Raw genomic sequence first — 22,166 nt, forward strand, 5'->3', positions numbered from 1 at the left:
GGATCAAAATTGTGACTTCTAGAGGATTCACAAACTTGAAAAACCATATAATTACAATATTTGCGTACGAGTGGCGGCCATTTTGTTCTGCCGTTTTTGTTCCCTTTTCACGAAATTCGAACTTAACCATCATTAAGGTGTAACGGTGGTACATTCATGCGTTTTTTTTTCAATCGCATAAAAATTGTGACCACTAGAGGGACCAAAAAACGTTATTTTCCGTACAATCAAGGGCCATAATACAGGAAGTTACGATCCGATATGCGTGAATATCGAAAGGAACCAAGGTCTCTGGGTTATAAACATGTATTTCTGAGTTTCATCAAAATCGGATTAAAATTATGACCTCTAGAGGGCCCACAACCTTGATATACCATATTTTACACTGTATGCGTAAAAGAGGCGACCATTTTGTCCGTCAGTTTTGGTCCGATTTTCACAAAATTCGAACTCAACCATCATCACGGTGTAACAGAGATATACTCGAACGTTTCTTGGGGTTTTTTTTAAATCTGATAATAATTATGACAGCTAGAGGGACCACCAGCTAAATACGTGATTTTTCGTACAACCAGGAGCCATAATCCATGAAGTTTAAATCCGATACATGCCAATATCGAAAGGAACCGAGATCTTTTGGGGATAAACCTATATTTCAATTCCGTCAAAATCGGATAAGAATTGTGACATGTAGAGTGTCCACAAACAAACTGGGCGAACGGACAGGGGCGACGATAATATTAGAATGTAAATGTGACAAGGAAAGTCATCTTTAATAATATTTGAGAGCAAATAGAATAAATAATGTAGATATTCGAAAATATTATATTCAACGAGCTTACATTCGTGCCGACACTTATGATGACTTCTTATATGTGAATTTCAACAATATTATTTCATTGGAGAAATATAAAGTTTAAAAACAATGCAGCCGATTTCACTTCAAGGGAAGTGACTCTCACCTATTAAAAGAAAATAGACCATGTATAAAACGGCAATTGTTAATGCACACATCATCAAAAATTTGTAATTTTCTTCTGTATAATATTTTTCTAGGTATGAGGATGGACCGTCCATTGATTATTTTCTGGTATCATAGCTAAATTATTTTCAAAAATTCCAAAACTAAAGCTAGTGACAAGCTGTTTTCAAAAATTAAGTCTTGGCCTAAAAGCACTTCTTGCTAAGAGACTGCAGTATTAAAACTGCGGAGAAATACAATCTGATTATGTCGCGCATACGTTGATCTATGTCGAACATGTTTTTATTGGATTATTTATGATTATGTAAATCTATTGTGTAACAATACGACATGTCTCTCTCTATGGGGATAAAACGTTCCGAACACTCGAAAGTCTTCCGTAAACTGCGATGTATATCTCTGGTACTGTTCATCGCCATTTTGAGTAGAGACACACATCACAAACTTGATTGGTTGAAATAGTTCTACTGGCACGTAGATCACCATTGTGATCAAGTGGTGATCGTATAGGTTGCTGAAATGATAGTTCCTCATGTCGAAAATAGTCTTGATGGTACGATGACGCCAACCTTTGTTCATCTGCAACTCTTGTGTGCCGCGTATAAAATATGTCCGTAACAACTGTCATTGTAGATCTTTCCACAGACATTTCGTTTCATGTATTTAGATTATTTAATAACAATGGCGGATAGTGATATTATATGCCTAATTATTTAGGGTAAGTGAATCTTTCTCTTTAAAATCAGTCTGAAATAATATGGAAAACAGTCCAATTTCCCGCAGTATTTACAAATTTATGTTGAATTGATTTTTTACCAATCTATGCGGCTCGCTATGTAATGTGGTCGCCGCCATTTTCTGGGCGAATAGAATTGATAGGCCTATTTTAATTCCGATATAACTCAAATCGGAAAGTTATCTATCGTTGGTAATTTGATTTTGGTTTCTTAATTAAATGTTGAATACTCTATCCAAGTACATATTGGCGTGGATTATGTCGTGCGAAATTTCATATTTTAACGAAAAATGACAATGACACATCGTTTAGTTAATTAAGTAAATTTATATATTTCAGCACAATGACCTCCATTACTGTGTTCCCAAAGTTGATCACCCCACGTCATCATAGCAGGCAGGGAATGTGAAATAGACAAGAAACATGGCAGAAATATTAAGTGCGTAAATTATATAAAATTGCACATCGTAGTCCAAATCAAACGAATAATGGAAACGTACAAAGATAGTAACTACATGTATTTGAACGAATTGAAAATATTTTATTACAGTAATTTTCAAAGACATTGTGAATCTGGGGGTATTGCGACATCTCGGGGTATACTCAGAATCCACCATTGCTTATTTTAGACTTCCAGAGACGCGCTGCCAGTCAATTTCGACCATATCTCTTAACATTATCATTTTGGAAATTCATTTTTCTACAACACCACCTTATGTCGAAACAGGAGTAAAGGCTTTCAATATGCAGTCGAACGTTGTGTCCAAAACATATTACCACAATAATACTTACTTTATCCATTCCACATATCTAATCAAAACTGGTAGTACAAATTATGTGTATGGCGTTATAAATACTGCGAATATGTGGAAAATCTAAAATGGGCAATGCAGATACTAAGTACCTGTCATTAATCCATTAATCAAGTGCGGTTGTTTTCTACATTAAAAACAAGAGTCAAAGTGGGACTATCCTATTATTGAAGATCATAGAAAAGGGAAACAATGCTTATGATGATTAAAAAACATCTACAGTGGGTCTTTCAAAAAAAAATGTAAAAGGAATATTAATAAAAATGGCAATCTTTCACAATAAAAATCATATATTGGTACTCATTCAAAGATCCATTCATAATCACTTTAATAATAATCCATGTTTAAAGAAACGAAAACGAAGTTTTAATCCATATTCACTTAGCTTCTGTCTAGATATCATAAACATCTTTTAATAATTATACAGTTCGTGTATCCAGTTTCTCTTGTGCGCATATATACTACCAGTACACAAAAAACGATGACGTTTCTCACAGATATCAAGGAAGTCGCTGTCTTTAAACAGGTGAATTTAAATCCTGCAGCGTGTAAGTCGTTCCAACTCGATCTTGGTCTAACTTTAGGCGCATCTGCCTCGACGTGTCATAGAAACCGTTGCTATGAGGGGCGTTATGGTTACTGTTGTTTACGACAAGTTTGTTTTTACTACCAATACTGCTCTTACTACTGGATAGCGAGATAGAGTCGAGATATCTTTTCGATCGAGGATCGTAAGGAAAGCGATACTTATTGTAGTCAACATCTTGTTCGGCGCGTTTCTCGATTTGAACCACAACTAGTCTGTACACCAAAAGGGTTATCACAATGGTGTTTTTGGACGTGAAAAACATGTTTGTGTAACTTAGAACGTTGTATTTAAATATAAGTAACATTCTAAGCACAAGGAATGGTGCATCTTGTAGTAATATAGATATGATAATCCCGTACACATCTGCCGAACAACACCCCTTTTCCACTTCGGGCGTCATAGGAACAAGCCCCGTATAGTCCTGTCTAGATCTCGATGCTGTCAACACCAATGAAAATCGAATCAAGCTTAGTGACCATATTCCAAGAATAATCATACACAACAGCTGATTATTTCTCACCTGAAATATACATAGTTTTAAGTGAAATGATTTTATTTCAGACAAGATAAATTGAGTTATCTCCCATTAAACCAGGAACGTAAATACTGTAAAAACGAGACACCGTTGCTGTCATCCCATTCTTTTCAAGGTCCACACTAATATCGTCATCCATGTTGGCACACAATCTTAGCAAATGGAATGGGATTTAATAACTCAAAACGATACTTCAGTAATTTTAATACAAATATGGTAAATTTAATGATTTACCCAATACACCATGCACTAACTAAATACCATCAATACCACCACATACTACCTCAATACTGTGAAATGCTAACAGAATACTTCAATATACAAAAATGAGTTAAATCGTGGCAAACTTGCAAAAATGTACGGCAAAAGTGAGGGTCGATGTCCCAGTTACCCCGCCCCCTGATCACCATTTCGGCCATACTATCAGAAATCAATGCATTTCTGTAAAATAATGGACCAATATTAATCAAAAATGAGATAAATGTACAATTAATTGATTAATAACACGTTTATTTGTCGAAAATAAATTATTCATTCAATGTTTAGCCGTTTCATTTATCACTGATATTATATATAGACATTTCAAATGTTTGCACTTATTACAGGAATCAACTCATTCATATTTAAGTAATTGCAGAATTCTATCAGTTTTGGATAACAATAAGGTAGTATTGTGTTAAAATTGGGAGATATTTGGTCATATTTGGCTAGACTTTCGGGCGCTTGAGCTACTTGGTAGCGAAACTATAAATATTTTGCCAATTCTAAGTATTATGTCAGTTTTCCACAATAATAAAGTAGTATGTGGTGATAATTGGTAGTACTTTATTAGTATTGGGTTGTATTGGGTAAATCGTCAAGCCGAATTTAACCATACTCCTCGCAGTGTTTCGTTTGATTAGACCTAATCCCACTTAAACACTGCTGTAATGAAAGCAAATTTCTGTTCCAAATTATGACTGGTCAAAAGTCCAATTAACAACTAATACCTAACTGCGTAAGAATATCATTCGGGTTCAAACAGAGTTCCAGATATGTTTACATAATGTTACGTCATGACTCACGAAATTTATTACGCCCAGTTAACTAGTGCATCGCAGAATATTGCAGAAAACTAATTGTGTGACGAACAGCTAGAATGTAAACAACACTGCTTGGAGACGAATAATACTTTCACATTTTTAATACCTTAAATCACTGTCAAAATTTTTAGGGAAGACCCCCAGATTAAACGAAGAACTGTCATGTTGCTCTACTTACGACAGATTTGATTGAAAGTGAAGAATAGACACACTCCCTCAAAAGCTCAAGTATCAGAAGTCAATTCAACAATGGCCAGAGAGGGATTTCAAGAGCCATTGGTTCAATTTCATTTCAATTATTCGCTTGCGCGTAGGGGTCTTTAGCAGTGGGAGGAAACCGGAGGACCCGGAGAAAACCCACGAGGTTGGACAGGCGACCCTACTCCTTGTCACGTACAACCCGGGAATCGAAACTCCGCCAGTTGACTCAGTGACAGACCGTATGATACAGCGCAGCGCGCACGTGATAACCATTCGGCCATCCACCCCCCCTGAAGGAACCTTGAACTTTGCAATTCCATTATCACAGGTAGACATTTTAGCTGGAAAGCGCGAGACTTGGTATTCGTGATGATGGAGGAATCTGATAGGCTCCCCAGCTGGGTCAGTAGCCAATGGCTATTAGTAACGAAATATGCAGTCTATTACGTGAAGGGCCTTCTATTGAAGATGCATAGAGCAAAGCGAATTTAATAAACATTAAGGGGGTGTTTGAATATTTAATTATGTACTCTGGTTAATTTGCCACTGTATTTTATACACATAGTGGGGACATTAATTTGGCGTAAGCGACAATTCAAATATTTTTAGGTTAAGACTTAGAAATCAGATATCCTGCATACAGAAAATTCGATACAATTCTGTCCTGAATCTCTGGAAGTGTTCAAAACATAATAATGCCCCTGTCCTATTTTCCATTTTGTGGTCTTCATAAACAATGTAGCTGGACATTTCATGATCATATACTGTACCTTTTCTTCTTTAAAAGCTTCAAAGAATTCCACGATGTCCGCTGCTGTTCCGATATACACTAACAATAACTGTGATAATTGGTCATGAGTTAATTTTCCTTTAGGCAACAACCATCGTCCTATTATCAAGATTAATAATAGAACTTGTTCTAATGTTCTGATCCACTCATCAGATGATAATAATATTGGAATTCTTATTTCAAACTTAACCTGAAAGATCGAAAAAAATGAAATGTTTAATTAATTACACACGGACGAAAGCATTCATATTCCACCTTGAGCTCTAGCAACACACTATAAACATTTGAGTAGTTCGTGGGTGTATAAAAAGACCCTAAAGTGGTCATAAGAAATTATGGGCGACGGCAATAAAAGACAGTATTTCGGTATGAGCAAATAAACTCTCGAGCTTAACCAAATGTGGGGAGATGGTTGAACAAGGGTGACGGTATATATATTCCCCTTTTAAAGCGATAATTGCATTTTTTTGGTTAAGGAAGTCAAAACATAATAATTTTATATATCTATTACTTAAACATGCATTATGCAAGAACTAAATCTTCCTATTGCAGGTCTTTCTTTAGGCCTGAAATGTTATGTAAATTATTAAAATTAGACATTAAGTAACTTATCTAGACCATAATCAACTCTCGATGCCATCGTTAGCCTGCGATATTTAGTGGATTTGAATACATTTTGTGATGCTCCGGTCAGCAGCACCACACATAAACTATACGCAACAACACCCAACGGGTAAAGATGGTATATTCTATGACATCTTACAAAACAAGTTTACATTTCGTAAAAATGGTGGAGGACAAGAGAAGGTTTAAGAGAGACTAGCTCGGGGGTCATAACTCCGGAACCGGAAGTGGTAGACTAACGCCACCTGGCCTATGTTACTCCCGGGTCCGAGCTACCCCTATACCCCAAATTTCAGACTCGGGGCAGACCTAGTGTAGCCACCAACCCCGAACAGACCGGCTTAGCTCGGGGGTCATAACTCCGAAACCGGAAGTGGTAGACTAACGCCACCTTACCTATGTTACTACCCGGTCCGAGCTACCCCTATACCCCAAATTTCAGACTCGGGGCAGACCTAGTGTAGCCGCCAACCCCAAACAGACAGACAGATACCCTGCTTCGCTCGGGGGTCAAAACTCCGAAACCGGAAGTGGTAGACTAACGCCATCTGGCCTATGTTACTCCCCGGTCCGAGATACCTCTATACCCCAAATTTCAGACTCGGGGCAGACCTAGTGTAGCCGCCAACCCCGAACAGACCGGATTCGCTCGGGGGTCATAACTCCGAAACCGGAAGTGGTAGACTAACGCCACCTGGCCTATGTTACTCCCCTGTAAATACGCGGATTTCTTGTGCACACGCGTAGGTCGGGTGTATGTGGACGTATTGACTGTCGTATGGGCTAATGATGATGGTGACACTAATGTGGATAAGTTCGAATCAAACTTCAATGGAGAAGCCGGAATGGTTAACACGGGTGGTATCACTGGTAGAGCAGGTGGTTCCTCTGGCTCTGATAACGTATTCTATCTGACCAATGACTTCATCCAAGTCATTACAGTTTCCATTGTGACGTAAGGGAAAACATTTTTTTTCAACAAGTTTGATACAATATAACATTCTGATGTTTTCACCTTGTAAGTTGAAAAAAATAACTGGGATCCTGAGAAATCCTGACGAAGCACCAATTACCATGAAGACTAGTTACAAGATATCGATCACGAGCCTTGTTTTTATTACCATCTAAGCGCAGGTAGGCCAAATCTCCAACTGCGACATGATTACTAGGAGGTATGTTTCCAATACGGTTCTTGGAAGTCTCACGATATCCATGATTACGTAATCGCTGTGCATGTTGTTCATTTATAAGATCACGATCTGAGACAGGAAGCTGTGTGTGTGTAAACTGGCACCTTTGTGTAAAGATTTCACGAGAAGATAAACGCCTACTTTAAATTCTAGAATTCAATTGAGCAGTTGCGATGGAGTAGATTAAAGGTGATACGGGTCCACCTCCAGGTTCTTGACATAACAGGTTTTCCTCGAGTTATGCAATGGCCCTTTCCGCAACAGGATTTTTGTTGGGGGTTTTAATACAGTCGACATCAATATCAATGCACAGATTTTGTAGTATGGCATCATTCTTAAGAGCAATAAAACCAGAAGCCGCATCTAGGAGGATGTGTACATGAGAACCATCAAGGGGGCGTAGTTTCATACACAAAAGAGCAAGACCTTCCCCCCTCAGGGTTGAGTGACGCTCATTCTCAATTGAACAAGTAGTGGTATACGAGGATGTGGTCTCTCGAAGCAGGATAAGCTGTCTATAACGTTTAAGAACACTAGCTGCATATGATAAACCTAATGCATCAGGAGGATCTGAGGTAGACTGTTCGACAAGTCACTTGAGGGGATCGTTTTAGGGAAGCACAAGTGTGGCATGTTTCCGAAACATTGTAAATGGCTTTGTCCAGACCCAAAGTATAAAAATTCCGCCTCACCACTTGTTTAAGTTGATGCTTGGTAGGGTGACTGAGCTTACTATGTAGGGCTATCAATAGTCCACCCAACACGGTTCTGGTGATGACGATCAATTCCGACGTTGGAAGTAAGGGTTCGTGGTGTTGAACTACTAGAGGCCATCTCGGGTTATTGTAAGTACGTTGAGATAACGCCTGGCATCTTTAAGATTTGTAAGTTTACGAGATGGTCGGGTGCTTTGCTTGAAATGAGCATGGACGCGCCTCAAATCCGGGCATTATGACTGAATAGTAGTCCAAGCTGATATGCTGGTAAAAGGAAGTCGGATAGTACCATTCATAATATCTTGAACAGAAATTGACCTTACAACAGAGTCTTCTAATCGGGCGATGAAGTTACAAATCTGACAATGCGGTTTCTGACAATCTTGAACATTATGACTTGCAAAATCAGATGGCATATTTGCCTGGCCTGCTAAATGGTGGACACTTATCTGATACCTGCTTACTATTGACAAAAAGGAAGTAACGCGTGGACTGGAAGAAAATTCGTCACGGGAAAGCTTGGATATAGCCTGGATACATGGTTTACTGTCAGTTAGAACACAGGTCTGGTGGTGAGACTGTATTATAAATTGACTGAAGTGTTTGATGGCTTCGATTTCACACGGTAACCAAGTAACCTGATGTTGACGTAGTTTGGAGCTTAAGAATCCCGCAAGGGACATTTTGTTGTTGCGGCTAACATAAAGTGTTGCTCCAATGCCATGCCTTGTAACTGAACCGTCGATGACAATCCACAATAGATATGATGGTCTGGGTAGGAGTATGGCGGTATTGGTGATGAGAGATTTCTTGGCATGAGAGAAGTGATGGTTTAGCTCGTCTGTCCAGTTGACTTTGTCTTTTGATTGTTGGTCAGCAATAGCCATATCCAATGGATTTATCAAGTCTGAACAGTGAGGTACGTCACGTGCTAAAACCTTATAAGCCCCTAAAGATGATCGGAGACCACGAACGGTGTCTGGTGGTGAGTATGTTAAAAGAGTATATGCGATCAGGGCTGGCATGGATGGAACCTTGTGACCATACCCAACCTAAAATGGTAGTGGTTTTAGGACAAATGACGTTTTCAATGGCGATAACTTGAGGTTACATGCGCGTAATGCATTCAACGTCTCCGTAAAATTAGTCATAAGCTCCTCTGGTTAATTACCTCCTATGTACAGATCATCGGCAAGCTTAGTTACAATGCCAGCCTGTAGTTGGTCACCCAAAACACGGTACATTAGTTCTTCAAGGGCAGTTTCCAAACCGGGCATACCCTTGGCAGAGCGTGTATTAAACACGTACCCCACGAAAGGGCGTCGCTACACCATGGAATCTCTGAACAAAGGAATCTGGAAGAAGGCACAATAATGTACTGCCAACAAGCAATGGTGCGTTAGATGTAATCAACATCAGGCTCTGTTTACTATTTCTTCCGACATCAGCGAAGGCAGTGACTAAGCGGAAACCTCCAGATGGTTTCTTAACAAAGAATGGCGGATTAAGGTCTGGGCGTTTAGATACACCTGCTATTTCTAATTAATTAGAACGTAGAACGTGTTTGAAGTTCAACAAGTTTTTCCCTTGAGTACTGGCGTATTATACTGAGGGAGTAAGTTTTTGAATGCTTCTCTAGTTGTTGACGATAATATAAGATCGGGATCGAGAGCTACTTTATCAGAATAAAATAAGCTTGGATTAAGTTTAGAGGTAACATAACTTGGTGCTGGAGTATCATGTGATCAGTCGAACCTGACAGAAGTGTTCATTGCGTTGAATGGTTCTGGGTTGATGTGTTGTATTGGGTATTCTCGCCTTAGACTCTAAGATGGAAGGCTGTGGCCACATCTAGGAGAGTTTCAAAATATGTGAGCTTGGGCAATCGGAACGAGCTTCGATAGCCAAGATATAGTCGCGTGGAGCAGAAACTTCTAGGTAATCACCAGGCCAAATAATTGTCGCTGAAGCTGGAGGGCGAATCGCAGAAGCCTGTATACGCCGGATGGAATTGTACTGAGACGGTGCCTTTGATATACAATAGTATCGGAATTTTTGATTGTAACTTGATGGTTGGCTGGACGAACAGATACATCGTTGACAGTCATGAATGGTGTCCAAGTCTTTTACAACAAGAGCATCTAGGGATAGGATAAGCCCATGGCGTTCCTTGAAAGAGTGAGGCGTTCACCAAGCACAGCTAAAGGTGTGATACCATCGGAATGAAGAGGACGTTGAGAACTGGTCAATATAGTAGCTCCGATATACTTGCCAACAGCAGCCTTGATCATATTAGTTTCTGCACATGTATCTAAAGTAAGCTGCACAGGGTGATATTTATAAAACGCTTTAAATTGAGGTGACTGTTTGGTACTAACACGATAAGCGGAAACACGATGGTTGCTCGATGTACCATCGTCCTCCGGGTGTGTAGGTAAATTATTGGTTAAGTCGAGATCATCATATAGGCAAGTAGTCTGACGGGCACGATTGAGATTTTTTTTGGCACCTGCAGCTAAGAAAGGGCAGGTACTAAGGTAATGTTGTGTCTTAGGGCGATTGGCTTGTTTGCAGAGAGGGTATGATCTAGGCTTAAATCCGTCACTCGTAGCAGGATCTGGGATGTATCGCCGTCGAAGTAATTGTCTAGTAGCTGATCGTAACACCTTAGCATCGACCGAGGCGTGTACTTCATCCAACAGCGAGTCAAGCGCTAGAGAGATGCTAGTGCGAGAGCGCAAACTCTGTACCATATCTAGATGTATACGTAGAAGCCAAGTTAGTACCACCATATTCTCTAAAGATGGTGTTAATTCTTCGTCGCCTGTGAGATCTTCACCATGGTGAGAAATGTGGCCATTACGTGTCTTCAATAATGGACATTAATCGTTGGAAAGGGTCCTCAGGTCGCTCATCTGGTTGGAGATTAATAGAGTTAACGTCCGGGAAATGACTGCCTGTCGATTGGAAGCCATAATGTAGGCGAATAGCTTGCCAAATAGTTGATATAGAAGTCGAGTTTTTAACAATTGTATTACGGGAAATAATGGGACAAAAATTAGCAATTTGTCCGAGCATCAACTCGAGGTGGATCAATTTCTGTTCTGCAGTACGTCGGTTATTCTCTGGAACATCACGACCATCATCACGGAAGCCCCGCAATAGAGTATTATTAGACGCCTTACCCCACGTGACAACATCGATAAGATATGCGGCAAACTTTGGATCTAGAGATAACGTGTACTGTAAGTTTTGTCGCCATGCTTCATATGACGTGATTGTTTTGTGTTCGGTTAATGTCCATTGTTAGCTACAGCTAGAGGAGAAACCGGGTCGCTTATATCAAAAATGACGATGTGTAGGACTGTTCAGACATGGATTGTTTTTGTTGTTTCATCAACAAAGAGAACGTTAGTAATGACGATCGAGGCTAGCCTAAAATTGAATCTGTAATATCTCAGTTCAGAGTGAAATAATTTCTATCCGCCGACGGTATTTGGAGATTGTATCATTTCTTTTCACCGAACAACTATGTCTACAAAAATTAGCAATTTGTCCGAGCATCAACTCGAGGTGGATCAATTTCTGTTCTGCAGTACGTCGGTTATTCTCTGGAACATCACGACCATCATCACGGAAGCCCCGCAATAGAGTATTATTAGACGCCTTACCCCACGTGACAACATCGATAAGATATGCGGCAAACTTTGGATCTAGAGATAACGTGTACTGTAAGTTTTGTCGCCATGCTTCATATGACGTGATTGTTTTGTGTTCGGTTAATGTCCATTGTTAGCTACAGCTAGAGGAGAAACCGGGTCGCTTATATCAAAAATGACGATGTGTAGGACTGTTCAGACATGGATTGTTTTTGTTGTTTCATCAACAAAGAGAACGTTAGTAATGACGATCGAGGCTAGCCTAAAATTGAATCTGTAATATCTCAGTTCAGAGTGAAATAATTTCTATCCGCCGACGGTATTTGGAGATTGTATCATTTCTTTTCACCGAACAACTATGTCTACGCAATGGAAGAGGGAGTTGTCTCAATGGGCAAGGTCCGTGGTTAAACAGATAAGAATAATGATGTCTGGTTGAGCGAGACTTTTCAAGCCTGCACATGTGATAATAACACCGTAAAAAGCAACGTTGGATTTAAACAGAAAATGATATATTTGCCAATTTCTCAACTGACACAAGTGAATTATATGATTACGGATTATTCTTTAACAAGGCAGGACTGCGTGTATAGAGGCCATGTATTTTACGATTTTATTTTAACATATTTTAAACATATGAACTAAAACAAAGCAATTGTCGCTTTAAAATGATTAAGATAATCACACAGAGCGTGGAAATACGCCCATACAGCACAATATCTCCGGAGCAGAAAGGTGAAGATTGCCGAAAATGAACAGGGGTTATCCTTTCGGATTCCAAGGCTTACCAAATTTGAAAACCAATAGGGTTAATCTTCCACAGTCCTAATGCTTCGCACTAAAAGACTGTATTCGCCAACGCATTAACAAGGTTTTCGGAAAATGAACTACCATTGCTTCCCATGTTCTGGAGTTGGCGCTTAAAATATAGTTATCTGTATTCTTTTGCAAATATCTGACAATACAGTATTTTCATCATTGTAATTCTCTCGTGGGTTCTCAACAAAGCCAAGGCGAATTAATATGTTTTATGCGTAAAAGTTTATCGGCAATTTTCGGTAACAGAATTTATTGACAATAAATCATTTGGTTTACTAATCGTAAATGATTTATTACCATTAAAAACTGTTACCGAAAATGGATAAAAACCGACCACAGTCAAGCAGAATATTCTGTTCAATATATTAAACCACTATAATGAGTTAAATAAAGCGTTTATTTAGATGAAGTTTGCTTTGTCGTATTTTATCAAATTAAAACAATAATAACAAGAATTTACTTAACACTCTTGAGATATTATATCTAGGGCTATAAAATTTCATATTGGATAGAGGAATAAACATTCATTTTCATTAAACTAAATTCAATTTCGCCATATAAATCAAAACGGATGTAAAAGCAAAGTTGGTTTATTAAAGCATGGAAACAAACTTAAAACCTGAATTTATCTCGGAAATATATATTATTTGAAGTCATATTTTAGTCATAGATATGCTCATATCATATATTCTGAAGAAGATTGGCTTTAAAATTGCACTTGTTCTGGGTATAAAAACAAAAAAACTAATGTGGATTTCAGTGGATTATGCGCGTGAATTTGTTTTGTGGTACGAAAGCCATAGTCTGCTTAAAAATGTACGTCCATATAGATAATGTTAGTAAGGAAATCCTACTGTCTGTGTGTTACGGAGTCAACACAATGACCAATAAAATAAAAGGATAGTGCTATATGGAACAGGGTCCGGACATGGCGTCATTGTAGCCATCTTGGAATTGGACGTCATATCAACACATAAAGTCCATCAATGCGCAGTTGTCCAAGGAGCAACCATGCGAAATTTCAGGTTGATCATACCTGGATTGACAGAGCCTTGGACTTTTTTCAAAGACCGTCGCCCCCAAAAAAGTAGAACATCAAGATGAGTAGCACTTCGGGCCCGATTCCTGGTCCAAAAATTAAACATAGCTTTGTAATTCGAAATTTATTCGCACAGAGCGGATTCAACCACTAATTGCAATAACACTCCATGTCAACACAATTCAATACTTTATTTTGACAAAAATCAATTTTTTAACCACTTTAATTGCAAAAAAACCCAAAACAAACAAACCCAAACAACAAATGTAAATAAAATATTTCTTTGATTAAGACATATATCAAAATGTACGAACTTCAAGTGTTTGTCTGAATTTTAATGTTTTGTTTGGGCACCGTTAACAAGACAGTACGGTCTCATATTAAATTGGTAAACTATTGGTGTAGATACAATGTATATAGAGCATTTAACCGTCCAGCAACTTTAGTTAAAATAGAATGATGGACATCTTCTGGGTAACGTTCCAATACAATGTAAAATGGTGTCCTTGCATTCGGTGTTCTGTTCGTCTATAAATGACTGAAACTCGTACAGGCTATTGTCAGGTTTATAACCATTATGATTGATCGGGGGAAAATGGACGATATATCAGATTACGTTATAGCTATTGTTAATAACTTGGAAAAAACGAGAGTGTCTCGGTACAGCCGTAATATTAATCAATGGACTGTCATTAATTTCTAGGCAGGCAATATCTGTCTCGGGACAGCAAACTGTGTATTTTCTTTCGAGAAATAGTTCAGACCTACAGACTGACTGAACGAAATCATTAACCATAAAACTCTGATTAGATGTCACAGATACTTCGTAGATCTTTGTTGACTGTCGTTGAAACGCTGAACCCAGAATTATTGTCTGGAGAGCCAGTAACTACAGATTCCAATACCCATAAAAATGGACTTTGATGTTTTCTCGCAGTATGGTCTGATGTTTCCACGCTAGACAAGGTACTTTTAGTCACAATGACTAACAGCCAGAGTATGGTTATTTCTAGTCTCTATCATCCAGAAAATATTCTACGAATATTAGTCTGGATGCGTTGTCAACATTTGAGAATAATAGGTCATTGGCTAGATTATTTGGTCTTGTACATTATCGTAAACAAAGTTTAAGGGGGGTAACTTGTCCCAAAACAAGATGTTGACGCCAATGAAATTAATGCAAGAATGTCATTTGAAAAAGTCCATTTGATTGCAGGCCAGTTCAATATCCAACACCATTAATTTTTTCTATGGGTCATATCTATGTTTGTTTAAATTAATCCTCGTCGCCAAGATTCATGTTTGTTTATATTAATGCAAGAATTATGGGATTTATTGCAGGAAGGTGCGCAATTCTTACTTGTCAAATACTGACAACGGTCCCAGACTAGGAGGTTCTGGGTGATCGAGACTAGGTTATTTCCTGTTAGATAGCTACCATTTGCTTTTGTGTTTTAAAAACCCGTAAGTTTAAACATATTAATTTTATGTTTACAGAAGAATGGTAGTCTACTATTAAGAAAGATTAACCTTAACAATGCTAAGCTGTGTAGACGAAACCAACCCATAGTTTGCAGGGGCATTTAAACACATGTTTAAGAAACAGTGCGTTCTGTATGTTACAGCAGCATATTGGTGCACTGGATAATCAAAGCCAGAATTTCCAGTATCATGGGATTTTATTGGTGTATTGATCTGAAGTCGACCAATCAGAACCTGCGCATTGTAAAACGTCTCAAGTACAAGGTTAAGTGAAGTAAAGGCCGTAAAATAAAACTTTTAATTAGAATATCTATACAGTACGATATTAAAATTACTGTATCTATTCAACTATAAACATCGGAGATTTAATAAAAACTGACCATAAATTTTCATAAAGCATTATTTAACGTGGCTAACAGTTTAACCATGTATCTGTAAAGACCGGAGATTAACCATTCGTATTGCTAATGTTTGCTCTAGCTATGATGAATCGAGTCTACACCACCGGAACCAATTCAACACATTCGCTCGAACAGACGTGTATGCAAGTCTAAATGCCAAATTACGCCACATACATGATATAATGTATTTATGCAGGTTTAGATATGGAGTGTAATAAATTAAATCTAAAGTAGTTATAAGTTGCACTTAGCAACCCAGTGATCACAAAGAATATCTGAACGTGCCATGTTGTCCCGGGACGCAACCGCGCAATGATTTAGAACTAATGTAATAATTTTAATTCAAATACCAGCAACGAAGGTAAACAAAAACAAGAATGCATTTTAATTGGTAGAGTATCGTCATTAAATGATCATGAAGTGATATAATCTATTTTATTTTGGGTACAAAACTAATTTACAAGAAAGCTGAAGAGGTGGAAAAAAAATGGCAGAATGATTTAGTACACTTTAAGTTGGCACCTGCTTTGATCATTCAGTTTTCGAAAATTTATCAGTTCATATTTCACTTTGAGTTTCCTTTCTTTTGCATGTGACCCCCTGTATCCAAATAGCATTTGCCACATAAAATCCACAATTAAAAAAAGGCTTCAAAGTAATTCTTCACTTGCCGAGATCGTTAACATTTTGGAACTTGCCCTTGATCTGTTTTTCTTCTTTATTCTTTGTACTTTTGTTGTGACGGATATGGAGATTTTACTGAGTTCAAAACCTTAGATAATATCCAATTAATGGCTAAATTTATTAATTGTGTACAGAATAATGGCATTACTCTTCTAAGTGGTTGTTGTACCTTATGATTTGTAGTAGCAGTTCATATTAATCTGTCTACATCTTTTATGATCAAAAACTTAATTGGATTGGCACACTGTCTATGTCATTATGCCCTATGTCAAAATATATATATAAAAGAGCAGCACGAATCGAGACAAAAAAGAATTAATGAATTCGAGCGCGCGTTTATTAGTACTGTCTCCGGCTTAACCTCGTAGGCTTTTCTCCGGGTTTTACCACTTCTGCACCCTGCTATCCCCACATAAAAATACGGCATGTTAGACGCAAATCTTATTTATTTTTTCATTGAAATGCTTGTTGCTATACACTTTTGATATTGAAAGATTTTTTTTTAGAGGGAGAGAAAAATGAGTGTAAATTAATGTTCTTTCTGTAATATTGAAATAAACGCACGATAGATAGTAAGATCGGAGCAGTGAATCGGAACCATGGAAGCAAATTATTTATGAACAACGAACAGCACGTTGATATTATGGAGCCATGTTGAATTTATGAGAACATTTATAGCACCTGTTCAATTTTTAAAGATTCTTTAAATTAAATTAAGTTTGATGAGACGTAAACATTATCCTGTCTATCGGAAATGTTGATAAAGCGGATAAGCGAATTTTATTGCACATAATCTATTAATACGTCATCGCGATTTCTTCTTGCCCTCACTCTTGTGTCGCCACTATCTTAGCAATACTTTAAAATTGATTGGGCGATAACTGTTGTAGTGAGATAACTTCCAGATTCGATATTTGATTGGTCTCAGATGGGAAGTATTACTAGAATTGTTATCAAATGACTAATATGTACTTTCATACAGTTGGTGAACCTATATGCTTAACTGGGAGGGGTGGGGTGGGCGAAGATGGTGTTGATTATACTTAATGTCAAACCACACCCCTTAGCCATGCCCCTACCCACGCGCTCCCAGCTCCGTGGTACGTATCTACATCTTGGAATCTGAAGACTTTGTATTCCAATAGGAATATTCGACATGTTCCCCTTAAAGAGGCATTGGAGCTTTTGGTTATTTTTGTTGACAGGTTAAAAAAATAATGTTCAATTTGACGTGATTTGAATTACGGCTAAGTTGTAAATAACATAGGAGTCGATTCTGCAGAGTTATCGGCGATATACAATTTGTTTAGTATGCTTTAATGAATGCTCGTGCAAAAACATTACCTGAAGTAGTCGGTGTTTGGATTTTAGATGATTATGTTACCCTAGGCTTGTTTTGAGTATGATATTCAAAATTAATTACATTTATTTTCTTGGCGAGAGTGAGCATACTTCTTTAAATCGCAAATCAGCTGTTCTTAATTCGATCGTTTACCAAACCATCGGGATATTTGCGAGATACTTTCAGATGACGGAACAGTAACTCGTAAATTAAATCATAACATCGCTTGTTATATTATGAAACAAAATGCCCGTAAAACTAACCTATCAGATAGTGTTAGTTACAATGTTGACCATATTTTCATTAGTGTGTTATTATGGTGTCTGGTAATGAGGGACTGTAGACACCAGATACCAGTGAGTTATTTTAGTCAAAGGAGTGGTTTATTAATTCAATTAGATACTATTTAAGGATATAAACAAAACGAGCTGGGTTCTTTCACATAATGTATACACAATTATTATAAACAGACAGGTTTACAGATAACAATGATGTTTTAAAAAAGTAGTCCAAGATTCCACTGGGGAGCATTTAATAGACCAAAAGGTGTGTAAATCAAAGCGCATATTTGCGTTGTTTGATAATTTTAATCAAAATATTGTCCCGTTCAGAATAGGCTCCTCTGCAACTTGTTTAAAGCTTTCCATTCATCAATTGTATGAAATGAAGTAAGATTTAATGTATTACTGTTCTGCTCTAGTCTTATGTCGAATTCCAGCTGCCAAAGTGTCTTTTACGTGCACGCAAATGTGTACAGAGGACTTCGGTTTTTTTTCTCATCCGAACGACTATAAGCTGTCCCTTGCCAGAGTATCCGTCCTGCTTCATTGACAATAAAGAGAACCACGTCAGGAAATTCCGATGAACTTTCTCGGTCAACACAAGGATCGAACACGGGACCTCCAGGTTTGCGATCCAGTGGCTTGATATCGCTCTTTGGCTTAAACACTTTTCAAACCTAAAACTAAGCTAAATACATTTGGTTTTATGCCTAGATGTTTTAAAAGCAAACGTTCACCCCACGGTGAACTAATGGAATTCCAGGGTGAGGATTAGCGATTCGATTTATCTAAACGATCTCAAAGGTTGGAAGGCATTTTGCATTAACCCTTTAAGTTAACGTCGGGTGTTAATAAAAATGAAATGCGGTTTAACGTCTTACTGTTCTGCACAACTAGGGTTTTTTCTGTCTTGATTATGTTTGACAGTAATCCTTCATTTAATTCTAACAGAAGGGTAATATCTAATGAAGAGTAGCATAGTTTCGGTAATTCCAAAAACATATTACCTCGATCACATAGAATGGCAAAAAACGGCACGGTTTTACATATTATACATAAGTCGTGCCAATTATTTAGCTCTAAATCATAATATTCATACATCGTAAGCCAGCATAGTACGTTGCCTCTAGTAAACATTGAACTATGTTAAATATGTATGTATACTTACACCTAACACACTACCCAGTGTAGCACTCATTTCTTCCATAGTTTCATTATATGCAACTAAAGAGGTATTTGTACTTTCTTCACGATATGACAGTCTTTTTTCCATCTCATAAAGTTCTAAAAACCATATAGCAGGAACAATACACATCAAATATATAAACACACTTGGACAAAACCTGGAATGTGATTTTGAAACAGTTATTTACATGTATATAGTTTGTTACATTTATGTTATTAACTCAGCAATATACAAATAACCTGGAATTGTATTCGATTGCAAACAATTTTTAATTTGGTTTTTGTTTACTTTTAGCTTATATTCCGTATTTTATATTTTACCGAGCTCAATTTTACCTAACCCTCGACACGTTTCATCTTAATCCGTGGTGTTCTTGCTTGAGTACCGTAAACAACCAATTTTTGGTTAGATGTGCCAAGGACGCCATGATACCGCCAAACTGACCAAAGTCAAGTGCATAACGAGACCGACGTCAGCCTCCAGAAAACGAGTCGAAATGAAGATACGCGTACTTAAAGATACATTATGTAAGATTTAGATAAAGAGCTATCCATTCTTGCTATAATAGTTCGAAACTAGATAATGTAAAATCAATAATTTGAAAATTTCATTCAAATTACTCTATTGCGAGCGAAGATGTTAGCCTTTGACAAACTTTCAGACTGTGAAGGTTTGACAAGACATGTGCAATAATTTATTTTTAGTTTATTTTGGGGGATTTTCCTGAATAATTACTTGCTTTTGATCAGCAAACAGGAAAAAAATCAAATTAAATCAACTGTAATGGTCAATTTATCCAACTGAAGTATAGCGCCATCGTAATAAAATTGATGCTTGATTTTGGAAATATTGGCCAAAATATTAGCCTCATATACAATTTATTATTATCACCACCAGAATCAATATTGTAGACCAAACTGTTTTCAGTAGAAATGTTTTATCAGGTGATAACGTTTTAAGATTATTGGTAAGGACGTGAGATCTTATCGGTTAACATTACAATAACAAGAACTTTCTCAGATAACAGATAGTGCGTTTTACTGACAGGAACACCAGCGTATTGTTAACAAGTATGGTGATGATACACGTTTAACGATGTAAATCTTAAATTTAGATAACTACAAGGAAATGTACCGCCCCGGATAATTTCTGTTATCAGAAAATTGAAAGTACCAAATCAAGTAAACCAATGCAAATACCAATCTCTCACTTAATCAGAATATTAATCGTTTAGTTATTAAAATTTATCACCCAAAGACATATTCTACAGTATCGCTTTTTTATATTCTACTGAGCGATATTGCTTTACAAGAATCTGACTTAATTTCGCTTGTAAGAAAGAGTTGGGTGATAAATACAATCTTTCTACTCGTCTGTTTTGAGAACCAAATAGTTTGTGATTTATAGCTATCAAGGTCTTGACACTTTTAAATTACATTGTGGGCGTACTTACAGTAACAATCATAATACTTCTTAAAATATCTGTTTTTGTTTCACAAGTTCATTTATTTGCGCTTCGCTGCTATATCATTCTAGATAATGCTACTTGTGTCTGACCTACTTGTATGATACGCCCACCTGTGACGTACCTGATGAGATTTCATTCTAACGGTATAATTTTTCTTTTTTCTTTTCTTTTTTTTCTACTTTCAGTATTTTAAGGGGGATAAATATGTATAAAGTCACTGGAGCAGTAGGTTCCGGAATGGAATAAAAATATGATTGTTTATTATGCAATGGCAAGGCCAATGGGATGTTTATTTTACGTACCATTTCCATTCTTTTCCGCCTTTTAAGCCTAAGGTAATTGCAAGTTCCACCACTAATAATCCAAGTACACACCCTAGATACCAATATTTGTCGTCCTTAGTAACCAAACACACGCGCCATATTGTAAGCATCCCGTGACACACAAACAAAAGACGTACAGTAATAGCCCGTGCTATAGACAGCAGACTCATGTTCTAATATACCTCACCATTTATCACAGATCTGAAAAAACAAGAAATACACTTAATGTTGTAATTATACAGTAAGCTACCGGAAGGGTGGGGAATTGGTCGGATGTTTTGGGGGCAATTACCTGTAATTCTTCTAAACAATTGGCGTTTCATTTATCAGGAATGTATACAAATTTTCAAAAAAAATAGCTAAAGATGACATGACAAGATTATCAGAATCTTATACAAAAGAGAAGTTTGGTTCTCCACAACCATTCTCTGCAACGTTGTCATACGTGTGATAATGTTGTAATCCATGCGATTAACATCTGGCAATTTCGTAGGCAGCAATCTTAATATAGTTTGTAAGTGAATTTGGTGGTGGTGGTGGAGAGGGGGGGGGGCAGTAACACGATTTACCCAATGTCAACTTATATCGCATTTTAATTACCATCCTGTTTCCTTTTTAAGCATTCCTAATATGTAATTTTGGTTACAATTTTAGCCTCTTTTTTATTATTGCTAAATTTGGGGGGATTAGATAAATTTTGCCACCTAAGCAATCGTTCCTGAATACTGATCCATGCAACTATATATACATAAGGACATGGGTGCCGGCAGCATAAGAACAAACGCTCTCTCGGTCCATACATATAACTGAATATTGTTATAACTGAATCCTAAAGGTTGGGTATATCAACAAAGCGAAAACGGTGCCTTAAAGATAGAACATTGGTCAACCACCTTTCTAGATCTAAAACTGACGACACAACTTTTAAAGATGCATAATATAAGATCTAAATCTGCCTATTGCGGGACTTTTTCTGGCTACATATGTTATTTAGATTTTTATTTAGACATTTATTTACATGCCACTCCCATAATCAACTCTCTAGTCATCGAATTACTATAATATTGAGTGGATTAGGCACTAAACCGATTCAGCTAAGGTTTTCAAGGACGTCAAGTGACCCGAATTGGGTGGTAAACGTTATAACAAGATGGTGTCGCCTTCGTTTGTTCTTGTTCCGCGATATAGAGGCTAACGTAACCTTTTGTGTAAACAAAAATAATAG

The 22,166-nt window shown here is 37.4% G+C and overlaps 1 protein-coding gene across 2 annotated transcripts in view; it reads right to left on the bottom strand.

Moving 5' to 3' along the window:
- Positions 1 to 2,238: 2,238 nt before the first annotated feature.
- The window catches only part of LOC126827102 (transmembrane protein 26), a 64,189-nt gene continuing 44,261 nt past the window's right edge, over positions 2,239 to 22,166 (bottom strand). For both annotated transcript variants that reach the window (XM_050556299.2, XM_050556300.1), the window contains exons 2-5: positions 20,921 to 21,142; positions 19,133 to 19,307; positions 5,708 to 5,917; positions 2,239 to 3,639 (exon numbers count right to left, since the gene is read on the bottom strand). In XM_050556299.2, coding sequence (XP_050412256.1) covers positions 3,049 to 3,639; positions 5,708 to 5,917; positions 19,133 to 19,307; positions 20,921 to 21,111 — 1,167 coding nt within the window. In that variant the 5' untranslated portion in view covers positions 21,112 to 21,142 and the 3' untranslated portion in view covers positions 2,239 to 3,048. The remainder of the gene's footprint in view (positions 3,640 to 5,707; positions 5,918 to 19,132; positions 19,308 to 20,920; positions 21,143 to 22,166) is intronic.

Source organism: Patella vulgata, chromosome 7 (genome assembly GCF_932274485.2).
Source record: "Patella vulgata chromosome 7, xgPatVulg1.2, whole genome shotgun sequence".
NCBI lineage: Eukaryota > Metazoa > Mollusca > Gastropoda > Patellidae > Patella > Patella vulgata.